The 12,801-nt window shown below is 46.5% G+C and overlaps 2 protein-coding genes across 5 annotated transcripts in view; both read right to left on the bottom strand.

Moving 5' to 3' along the window:
- Positions 1-858, bottom strand: part of ythdc2 (YTH domain containing 2) — a 48,535-nt gene extending 47,677 nt beyond the window's left edge. Inside the window, exon 1 of one of the 4 annotated variants that reach the window (XM_079606744.1) lies at positions 667-858. The gene's annotated coding sequence lies outside the window, so the exon portion shown is untranslated. Of the gene's footprint in view, positions 1-532 lie in introns of all 4 variants that reach the window. The other 3 variants (XM_079606741.1, XM_079606743.1, XM_079606742.1) reach the window with 3 other exon arrangements.
- A 700-nt stretch (positions 859-1,558) lies between these two features.
- On the bottom strand, positions 1,559-12,582 carry LOC306996053 (homeobox protein goosecoid-2). The gene is made up of 3 exons (XM_079608139.1): positions 12,082-12,582; positions 3,739-3,950; positions 1,559-1,994 (listed from the first exon to the last, which is right to left on the bottom strand). The coding sequence occupies exons 1-3, from the start codon at positions 12,311-12,313 to the stop codon at positions 1,899-1,901; spliced, it is 540 nt and encodes a 179-aa protein (XP_079464265.1). The 5' UTR covers positions 12,314-12,582; the 3' UTR covers positions 1,559-1,898.
- Positions 12,583-12,801: the final 219 nt, after the last annotated feature.

Here is a 12,801-nt window from a genome sequence, read left to right as displayed (position 1 = left end):
TTTATTTATTTTAATCTTATTTTTGTTAGTTATTAAATTTATTTGAATCTATATATATATAATCAACCAACAAACAAACGTGTGTGTATATATATATATACACACACACACACACACGTTTATTTGTTGAATTACTCATTTATTTATTGAAATCTTTTAGTTTGTTTGTTATTTATTTAATATTTTACACACTTTTTCCTCTAAACTTTTCCAGTTTGAAAATGATGCTGGATGAATAAATGTATATCTGCAATAATGTATAATAATATAATAATATATAAGTAGTAGTGTATTTAGTTATTTTTGTGTATTATTATTATTTATTTCAAACTTTATCCCTGTAAAAACAGTTTGTACAAGCAAACAGAAGATATAAATATAATACCATACAAATTGTAAAGATGTTTTTAGAAAAAACTCCATGTAAACTCGGTGTGCGTTAGCAGCTACTGCTAAACTGACTTATTTAACACTAAAACACTATCATCAACACACTGACACCTGCTCAAATAGCACAAAAAGCGAGAAATACCGTGTTTTAACTCAAAATGCTGGTCATTATTGTGTTTATAGGAGTTCTGTCCATTCAATGAGCTTCACGAGCGTCGCTAGCATCACTTCACTGTTTATTTACCGCACAATAATCATAAAATCAGCGCATCTCACGTGTTTTAAGCATCTGAGGAGAACACCGTGTGAAAGCAGAACGCTTTGAGGGTCCAGAAGGTGTAATTCGGCTGTCAGTCACTGATGTGTTTGGATTAGTTGTTTCTGCCTGTACAGAATCGAAACTGGGGTTGCGCTCCGTCTGCGCATGCGCAACAGATCTACATCTCATTGCTCTGACGTCACTGCAGCAACATGTTGTGAGGAGATCAGCGGAGTATATTAAAAAACATTTTTTATTAACTTTCAAAGAAATAAACAGACATTTAACATCAAACAGAAGTAAATTATATGTATAACAGATTTTTCCATTTCTACATACCCGTGTTTCAAGACATTCTTGATCAATTTACTTATTTCCTTTGTAGATAAAGTAGGCTATAAAGTTGTCCAGAATAAGAGATGTTTTTATAGCCTACATTAAAAATGTCATGATATCCCGCATGCATTTTCCACTCATCCATGATTTTTATTAATGTTATTAATTGTGTTGCTGTCCTGCTGTATGATGAAGTTTTGAATGTTGATTCTTTAATTGATTATAGTCTGTGACAGAGATACATTAGGTTTTATTTCTAGTATAACTGTAGCTTTACATGGCAAGATCGTTTGTATGAAAATTAAAATAAAACATGATTTTATAAAAAAGTGACAAAAATATCATGTTCTATTATTTAAAGTCCCCCTGTAGTCAATAATTATATCCCTTAAAACTCATCTTTGATCACCAAAATTATGTTTAAATGTTTTTTCCATGAAAACAATTCTTCATCCCTTATAAAATCTCGAATGTAACTCGACACCCTCGCCTCATTTATTATACTCGACTCTATGAATATGTAAATGAGCCCCGCCTCCACTCACTCACTCGCTCAGAGATCCACTGGTTGACGATCACACGTTGATCTGATTGGTCAAGGTAGTGTGTGACGTCAGAAACACCAGCGATTTCAAACCGTGTGTTTGAGACTGTCTTTGGTTCACTGCAGTTTTAAGCAGAAAATACTCAGCAATGCTGTCCACTTATGAACTTACACATGGTGTGTGTTAAAGCAGATTAATAACTCCACATACACACATAAACTACATTAAAAGCTGGATTTACACCACAGGGGGACTTTATGAATGGGAAACACCCTATGTTTTTGTAATGTCTGTCAACAAATGCTTGCAACCGCTGAATGAAGGGTTTCAGCTCTTGAGGTCTTCAGACTGAAATCATGACGTCCGGGTCAGTCGCTGTGAAGGACAGTTTTCCAGTCGTCTGGAAGGCTGAAGGGAAGCCGCTTCTGTCGGCGCCATTTCGCCCTTCGGTTCTTAAACCACACCTAAAGCAATCACACAGTTATTATAGAGGCTTCCACACTGTAATAAACAATTCTGTTAAATTTACAGTAAAAAATGGCAGCTGTGGTTGCCAGAAATTTACCGTAAAAACTACGGTAGCAAAATATTAGGTGTTACAGGCTTAACTTAAATTTACAGTAAAAAATGGCAGCTGTGGTTGCCAGAAATTTACAGTGAAAAATACAGTAGCAACATTTTAGGTGTTACAGGCTTAACTTAAATTTACAGTAAAAAATGGCAGCTGTGGTTGCCAGAAATTTACCGAAAAAATACGGTTGCAACATTTTAGGTTTTACAGGCTTTACTTAAATTTACAGTAAAAAATGGCAGCTGTGGTTGCCAGAAATTTCCCGTAAAAAATACGGTAGCAAAATTTTAGGTTTAACAGGCTTGACTTAAATTTACTGTAAAAAATGGCAGCTGTGGTTGCCAGAAATTAACCGTAAAAAATACGGTAGCAAAATTTTAGGTTTTACAGGCTTTACTTAAATTTACAGTAAAAAATGGCAGCTGTGGTTGCCAGAAATTTACCGTAAAAAATACGGTTGCAAAATTTTAGGTGTTACAGGCTTAACTTAAATTTACAGTAAAAAATGGCAGCTGTGGTTGCCAGAAATTTACCGTAAAAAATACGGTAGCAAAATTTTAGGTTTAACAGGCTTGACTTAAATTTACTGTAAAAAATGGCAGCTGTGGTTGCCAGAAATTTACCGTAAAAAATACGGTAGCAAAATTTTAGGTGTTACAGGCTTAACTTAAATTTACAGTAAAAAATGGCAGCTGTGGTTGCCAGAAATTTACTGTAAAAAATACGGTAGCAACATTTTAGGTTTAACAGGCTTAACTTAAATTTACAGTAAAAAAAACGTCAATCAAAGCTCATCACAAACAGCTTGTACATAACTGATTAGAAAAAAGGAAGAAAAACTATGAAAAAAAAGTTATTTCAACAAAAATACATCAAATGTGAAGTGTCACGCAGGGAATTGTTACGTTTTTTTCACTGTAAATTATACAATGACTTGTTCTTTTTTTTCACTTCCAAAAACTGGAAATTTAACGGTAATTTTAAATGCACAGTTAGATCTACACTGAATAAAAAAATAAGTAAAATTTACTTTATTTTTCTTTGGCACATTTTTTTACAAATATTTTTTAAGTAAATTTGACATGAAATTAAGTAAACTCTACTTAACTAAGTTCAGTGAAAGTAACAAAGAAACAAAGTAATTTTAACTTCGCTAGTAAAAGGTTGAGTAATATCTATTTAGTTGAAGTTTCCTTTGCTATACATTTTACTTAAACAATATAACATTGAATTAAACCACACTTTTAAAGTGCCGTATATGCTTTAGAAACATCTATAATATCTACTTTTCAAAAGTCTTGTCACGGGAACGCAGAGACCTCAATACTTGGTAGATAATACACAATGACGGTAACATTTGATGGATCGTTTTTGTGTTTGAATGTGTAATTTTGAATAAAAAATGTACTCCAAATGTCACAAAATGGCAAGCTACTAATCCTAATAACAAAATAAATGATAAAATGGTGTAAATACAGCTGGAAAATAGTGAAAAATTAACCTCGTTAATTATTCAATATTTTATATTCAATAATTTCCATATTTTGGTGACCTATCCCTTGAACAGGAACAAGAGCATACGTTTGTTAGCTGTGAGTTTAGGGGTGAAAGATGAGTTATGAATGGTTCTGGAAGACCTCGACTCTCTCCTCGCGCAGCTGTGTGCGCTGGGCCAGATCCTCGCGGGTGTTGATGTCGGGATACTGGTTCTGCCGGAACAGATCCTCCAGAGCCTCCAGCTGCTCCTCTGTGAAGATCGTGCGGTGCCGTCGAACCCGCCTCTGAACGTGAGCGAAGCTGGAGGATTCTGCAGCAGGAGCCGGCTCTGCAAACATCCTCGGACTCCAGACTACAGCACAGAAAACACACGTCTGGACACATTACACCCCAGAGTCGACACGTCTGGACACATTACACCCCAGAGTCGACACGTCTGGACACATTACACCCCAGAGTCGACACGTCTGGACACATTACACCCCAGAGTCGACACGTCTGGACACATTACACCCCAGAGTCAACACGTCTGGACACATTACACCCCAGAGTCGACACGTCTGGACACATTACACCCCAGAGTCGACACGTCTGGACTCATTACACTCCAGAGTCGACACGTCTGGACACATTACACCCCAGAGTCGACACGTCTGGACACATTACACCCCAGAGTCGACACGTCTGGACACATTACACCCCAGAGTCGACACGTCTGGACACATTACACCCCAGAGTCGACACGTCTGGACACATTACACCCCAGAGTCGACACGTCTGGACACATTACACCCCAGAGTCGACACGTCTGGACACATTACACCCCAGAGTCGACACGTCTGGACACATTACACCCCAGAGTCGACACGTCTGGACACATTACACCCCAGAGTCGACACGTCTGGACACATTACACCCCAGAGTCGACACGTCTGGACACATTACACCCCAGAGTCGACACGTCTGGACACATTACACCCCAGAGTCGACACGTCTGGACTCATTACACCCCAGAGTCGACACGTCTGGACTCATTACACCCCAGAGTCGACACGTCTGGACACATTACACCCCAGAGTCGACACGTCTGGACACATTACACCCCAGAGTCGACACGTCTGGACACATTACACCCCAGAGTCGACACGTCTGGACACATTTACACCCCAGAGTCGACACGTCTGGACACATTACACCCCAGAGTCTACACGTCTGGACACATTACACCCCAGAGTCGACACGTCTGGACACATTACACCCCAGAGTCGACACGTCTGGACACATTACACCCCAGAGTCGACACGTCTGGACACATTACACCCCAGAGTCGACACGTCTGGACACATTACACCCCAGAGTCGACACGTCTGGACACATTACACCCCAGAGTCGACACGTCTGGACACATTACACCCCAGAGTCGACACGTCTGGACACATTACACCCCAGAGTCGACACGTCTGGACACATTACACCCCAGAGTCGACACGTCTGGACACATTACACCCCAGAGTCGACACGTCTGGACACATTACACCCCAGAGTCGACACGTCTGGACACATTACACCTCAGAGTCGACACGTCTGGACACATTACACTCCAGAGTCGACACGTCTGGACACATTACACCCCAGAGTCGACACGTCTGGACACATTACACCTCAGAGTCGACACGTCTGGACACATTACACTCCAGAGTCGACACGTCTGGACACATTACACCCCAGAGTCGACACGTCTGGACACATTACACCCCAGAGTCGACACGTCTGGACACATTACACCCCAGAGTCGACACGTCTGGACACATTACACCCCAGAGTCGACACGTCTGGACACATTACACCCCAGAGTCGACACGTCTGGACACATTACACCCCAGAGTCGACACGTCTGGACACATTACACCCCAGAGTCGACACGTCTGGACACATTACACCCCAGAGTCGACACGTCTGGACACATTACACCCCAGAGTCGACACGTCTGGACACATTACACCCCAGAGTCGACACGTCTGGACACATTACACCCCAGAGTCGACACGTCTGGACACATTACACCCCAGAGTCGACACGTCTGGACACATTACACCCCAGAGTCGACACGTCTGGACACATTACACTCCAGAGTCGACACGTCTGGACACATTACACTCCAGAGTCGACACGTCTGGACACATTACACCCCAGAGTCGACACGTCTGGACACATTACACCCCAGAGTCGACACGTCTGGACACATTACACCCCAGAGTCGACACGTCTGGACTCATTACACCCCAGAGTCGACACGTCTGGACACATTACAACCCAGAGTCGACACGTCTGGACACATTACACCCCAGAGTCGACACGTCTGGACACATTACACCCCAGAGTCGACACGTCTGGACACATTACACCCCAGAGTCGACACGTCTGGACACATTACACCCCAGAGTCGACACGTCTGGACACATTACACCCCAGAGTCGACACGTCTGGACACATTACATCCCAGAGTCGACACGTCTGGACACATTACACCCCAGAGTCGACACGTCTGGACACATTACACCCCAGAGTCGACACGTCTGGACACATTACACCCCAGAGTCGACACGTCTGGACACATTACACCCCAGAGTCGACACGTCTGGACACATTACACCCCAGAGTCGACACGTCTGGACACATTACACCCCAGAGTCGACACGTCTGGACACATTACACCCCAGAGTCGACACGTCTGGACACATTACACCCCAGAGTCGACACGTCTGGACACATTACACCCCAGAGTCGACACGTCTGGACTCATTACACCCCAGAGTCGACACGTCTGGACACATTACACCCCAGAGTCGACACGTCTGGACACATTACACCCCAGAGTCGACACGTCTGGACACATTACACCCCAGAGTCGACACGTCTGGACACATTACACCCCAGAGTCGACACGTCTGGACTCATTACACCCCAGAGTCGACACGTCTGGACACATTACACCCCAGAGTCGACACGTCTGGACACATTACACCCCAGAGTCGACACGTCTGGACACATTACACCCCAGAGTCGACACGTCTGGACTCATTATACCCCAGAGTCGACACGTCTGGACACATTACACCCCAGAGTCGACACGTCTGGACACATTACACCCCAGAGTCGACACGTCTGGACACATTACACCCCAGAGTCGACACGTCTGGACACATTACACCCCAGAGTCGACACGTCTGGACTCATTACACCCCAGAGTCGACACGTCTGGACACATTACACCCCAGAGTCGACACGTCTGGACACATTACACCCCAGAGTCGACACGTCTGGACACATTACACACCAGAGTCGACACGTCTGGACACATTACACCCCAGAGTCGACACGTCTGGACACATTACACCCCAGAGTCGACACGTCTGGACACATTACACACCAGAGTCGACACGTCTGGACACATTACACCCCAGAGTCGACACGTCTGGACACATTACACCCCAGAGTCGACACGTCTGGACACATTACACACCAGAGTCGACACGTCTGGACACATTACACCCCAGAGTCGACACGTCTGGACACATTACACCCCAGAGTCGACACGTCTGGACACATTACACACCAGAGTCGACACGTCTGGACACATTACACCCCAGAGTCGACACGTCTGGACTCATTACACCCCAGAGTCGACACGTCTGGACACATTACACCCCAGAGTCGACACGTCTGGACACATTACACCCCAGAGTCGACACGTCTGGACACATTACACCCCAGAGTCGACACGTCTGGACACATTACACCCCAGAGTCGACACGTCTGGACACATTACACCCCAGAGTCGACACGTCTGGACACATTACACCCCAGAGTCGACACGTCTGGACACATTACACCCCAGAGTCGACACGTCTGGACACATTACACCCCAGAGTCGACACGTCTGGACACATTACACCCCAGAGTCGACACGTCTGGACACATTACACCCCAGAGTCGACACGTCTGGACACATTACACCCCAGAGTCGACACGTCTGGACACATTACACCCCAGAGTCGACACGTCTGGACTCATTACACCCCAGAGTCGACACGTCTGGACTCATTACACCCCAGAGTCGACACGTCTGGACACATTACACCCCAGAGTCGACACGTCTGGACACATTACACCCCAGAGTCGACACGTCTGGACACATTACACCCCAGAGTCGACACGTCTGGACACATTTACACCCCAGAGTCGACACGTCTGGACACATTACACCCCAGAGTCTACACGTCTGGACACATTACACCCCAGAGTCGACACGTCTGGACACATTACACCCCAGAGTCGACACGTCTGGACACATTACACCCCAGAGTCGACACGTCTGGACACATTACACCCCAGAGTCGACACGTCTGGACACATTACACCCCAGAGTCGACACGTCTGGACACATTACACCCCAGAGTCGACACGTCTGGACACATTACACCCCAGAGTCGACACGTCTGGACACATTACACCCCAGAGTCGACACGTCTGGACACATTACACCCCAGAGTCGACACGTCTGGACACATTACACCCCAGAGTCGACACGTCTGGACACATTACACCTCAGAGTCGACACGTCTGGACACATTACACTCCAGAGTCGACACGTCTGGACACATTACACCCCAGAGTCGACACGTCTGGACACATTACACCTCAGAGTCGACACGTCTGGACACATTACACTCCAGAGTCGACACGTCTGGACACATTACACCCCAGAGTCGACACGTCTGGACACATTACACCCCAGAGTCGACACGTCTGGACACATTACACCCCAGAGTCGACACGTCTGGACACATTACACCCCAGAGTCGACACGTCTGGACACATTACACCCCAGAGTCGACACGTCTGGACACATTACACCCCAGAGTCGACACGTCTGGACACATTACACCCCAGAGTCGACACGTCTGGACACATTACACCCCAGAGTCGACACGTCTGGACACATTACACCCCAGAGTCGACACGTCTGGACACATTACACCCCAGAGTCGACACGTCTGGACACATTACACCCCAGAGTCGACACGTCTGGACACATTACACCCCAGAGTCGACACGTCTGGACACATTACACTCCAGAGTCGACACGTCTGGACACATTACACTCCAGAGTCGACACGTCTGGACACATTACACCCCAGAGTCGACACGTCTGGACACATTACACCCCAGAGTCGACACGTCTGGACACATTACACCCCAGAGTCGACACGTCTGGACTCATTACACCCCAGAGTCGACACGTCTGGACACATTACAACCCAGAGTCGACACGTCTGGACACATTACACCCCAGAGTCGACACGTCTGGACACATTACACCCCAGAGTCGACACGTCTGGACACATTACACCCCAGAGTCGACACGTCTGGACACATTACACCCCAGAGTCGACACGTCTGGACACATTACACCCCAGAGTCGACACGTCTGGACACATTACATCCCAGAGTCGACACGTCTGGACACATTACACCCCAGAGTCGACACGTCTGGACACATTACACCCCAGAGTCGACACGTCTGGACACATTACACCCCAGAGTCGACACGTCTGGACACATTACACCCCAGAGTCGACACGTCTGGACACATTACACCCCAGAGTCGACACGTCTGGACACATTACACCCCAGAGTCGACACGTCTGGACACATTACACCCCAGAGTCGACACGTCTGGACACATTACACCCCAGAGTCGACACGTCTGGACACATTACACCCCAGAGTCGACACGTCTGGACTCATTACACCCCAGAGTCGACACGTCTGGACACATTACACCCCAGAGTCGACACGTCTGGACACATTACACCCCAGAGTCGACACGTCTGGACACATTACACCCCAGAGTCGACACGTCTGGACACATTACACCCCAGAGTCGACACGTCTGGACTCATTACACCCCAGAGTCGACACGTCTGGACACATTACACCCCAGAGTCGACACGTCTGGACACATTACACCCCAGAGTCGACACGTCTGGACACATTACACCCCAGAGTCGACACGTCTGGACTCATTATACCCCAGAGTCGACACGTCTGGACACATTACACCCCAGAGTCGACACGTCTGGACACATTACACCCCAGAGTCGACACGTCTGGACACATTACACCCCAGAGTCGACACGTCTGGACACATCACACCCCAGAGTCGACACGTCTGGACACATTACACCCCAGAGTCGACACGTCTGGACACATCACACCCCAGAGTCGACACGTCTGGACACCTTACACCCCAGAGTCGACACGTCTGGACACATTACACCCCAGAGTCGTCACGTCTGGACACATTACACCCCAGAGTCGACACGTCTGGACACATTACACCCCAGAGTCGACACGTCTGGACACATTACACCCCAGAGTCGACACGTCTGGACACATTACACCCCAGAGTCGACACGTCTGGACACATTACACCCCAGAGTCGACACGTCTGGACACATTACATCCCAGAGTCGACACGTCTGGACACATTACACCCCAGAGTCGACACGTCTGGACACATTACACCCCAGAGTCGACACGTCTGGACACATTACACCCCAGAGTCGACACGTCTGGACACATTACACCCCAGAGTCGACACGTCTGGACACATTACACCCCAGAGTCGACACGTCTGGACACATTACACCCCAGAGTCGACACGTCTGGACACATTACACCCCAGAGTCGACACGTCTGGACACATTACATCCCAGAGTCGACACGTCTGGACACATTACACCCCAGAGTCGACACGTCTGGACACATTACACCCCGGAGTCGACACGTCTGGACACATTACACCCCAGAGTCGAGACGTCTGGACACATTACACCCCAGAGTCGACACGTCTGGACACATCACACCCCAGAGTCGACACGTCTGGACACATTACACCCCAGAGTCGACACGTCTGGACACATCACACCCCGGAGTCGACACGTCTGGACACATTACACCCCAGAGTCGACACGTCTGGACACATTACACCCCAGAGTCGACACGTCTGGACACATCACACCCCAGAGTCGACACGTCTGGACACATCACACCCCAGAGTCGACACGTCTGGACACATTACACCCCAGAGTCGACACGTCTGGACACATTACACCCCAGAGTCGACACGTCTGGACACATCACACCCCAGAGTCGACACGTCTGGACACATTACACCCCAGAGTCGTCACGTCTGGACACATTTACACCCCAGAGTCGACACGTCTGGACACATTACACCCCAGAGTCGACACGTCTGGACACATTACACCCCAGAGTCGACACGTCTGGACACATTACACCCCAGAGTCGACACGTCTGGACACATTACACCCCAGAGTCGTCACGTCTGGACACATTTACACCCCAGAGTCGACACGTCTGGACACATTACACCCCAGAGTCGACACGTCTGGACACATTACACCCCAGAGTCGTCACGTCTGGACACATTTACACCCCAGAGTCGACACGTCTGGACACATTACACCCCAGAGTCGTCACGTCTGGACACATTTACACCCCAGAGTCGACACGTCTGGACACATTACACCCCAGAGTCGACACGTCTGGACACATTACACCCCAGAGTCGTCACGTCTGGACACATTTACACCCCAGAGTCGACACGTCTGGACACATTACACCCCAGAGTCGACACGTCTGGACACATTACACCTCAGAGTCAAACCATCAGATCAATGTTTTCATCAGAAACAAACAAGGGTTAGGTCACACTTTATTTAAGGGGATGTAGTTACATCAAATAAGTACTGAGTAATTTTAATGAATTATGTACGAGATATGGTTTGGTTTAGGGTTATCCACATGTATTTATGCATAATTTACTGTTATTACTATAGTAAGTACATATAGTAACGTGTAACTACATCACCTTAAAATAAAGTGTTAACATTAACTGAAATAAAATACAAAAAACTTTATAAATAAAATACATAAATTAATATCAATTATTAAAAAACTATACAGATTTTTTTTTAATACAGGAGATGTGTTAATAAAAAGGACAAAAAAGTAACTAAAACTTAAAATGAAAAATATAAAAATAATTTTAAATATTGATACAAAGTATAATAACATCTCAATGACACTAAAATAACATCGATTTACACCACAAAGTCATCACACAAATGAAAAAATATAATACAAAAAAAAAATCTTAATGTTCATTATCAAGTGTTATCATTTCCTTCATGCATATTTATATTATTAATATTTTCTTTATCACCGTGAAAAGTGACTGTCATGCACAACATTTTTCCTGAGACATTACTGAGACACACGGGCGAGATCCTGGAGCTTTTCCTCAGGGATCGGGCATCTTCAGCGAGAGGTCACAGAGGAGCGCTTGAGATATTACTCTTGAGATTGAGGAGAGGAAAGAAAGCAAGTCTTACGGTGTATAATCTCTCCACAGTGCGAACAGAAGCATCCGTGAGCCTCCTGACTCCCCGGGGATCTCTCCTCACAGGATCCCGCAACACGAGGGTTTTCCAGGATCTGCTCCCGATCCTCCGCGCCGGCGCTCAGGATGCTGTCGATGCTGAACGAGAAGCGCTTCGTGTCCATGAACACGTCCTTCTGCCACTTCTGGACCCAATGCCTGTGGCTGTGGAGGAACACACTCATATAGGAGCCGGGTCGTGTCAAACACCCATTTACCAAATAGATTAAAAGCAAGGAGACAAAGCATAATCCTTCTATACAGCCGAGGGGGAAAAGTATAAAGTGTGTGGAAAACCCCAGCTAATCTGGGCCGTTTTGTGAAGGTGTTAGTGGAGATTCAGGTAATCTGGCTTTAGCTGACAAGAAATCTGATTTCACTGTATCAAATGAGACGTATGAGAGCCGGAAAGCCTCATTGTTGTGCCGAGAGATAAATGTGCTGTGATTCTGCGAGAGGATCAGCTCCGGATCCGGCATTTGCATGAGATTTCCAGAGTCAGACCCGTGTCACCCTCACGGACCCACGCGGGCACTCGCCGGGACGCTTCATCGCTTAAACCTGCTTTTGGGAACCATGGGTTTTGCTTTATATGGTGGAACTTGGAAAAACACAAGCACAATGCTTCATAAAAACAATATTACTGCAAAACAATCATGTTCTTCCTCAGTGT

This window comes from Phoxinus phoxinus (genome assembly GCF_949152265.1).
Source record: "Phoxinus phoxinus genome assembly, chromosome: 3".
NCBI lineage: Eukaryota > Metazoa > Chordata > Actinopteri > Cypriniformes > Leuciscidae > Phoxinus > Phoxinus phoxinus.
Note: the sequence above shows the minus strand (reverse complement) of the source record. Positions and strands in the feature narration are given on the sequence as shown.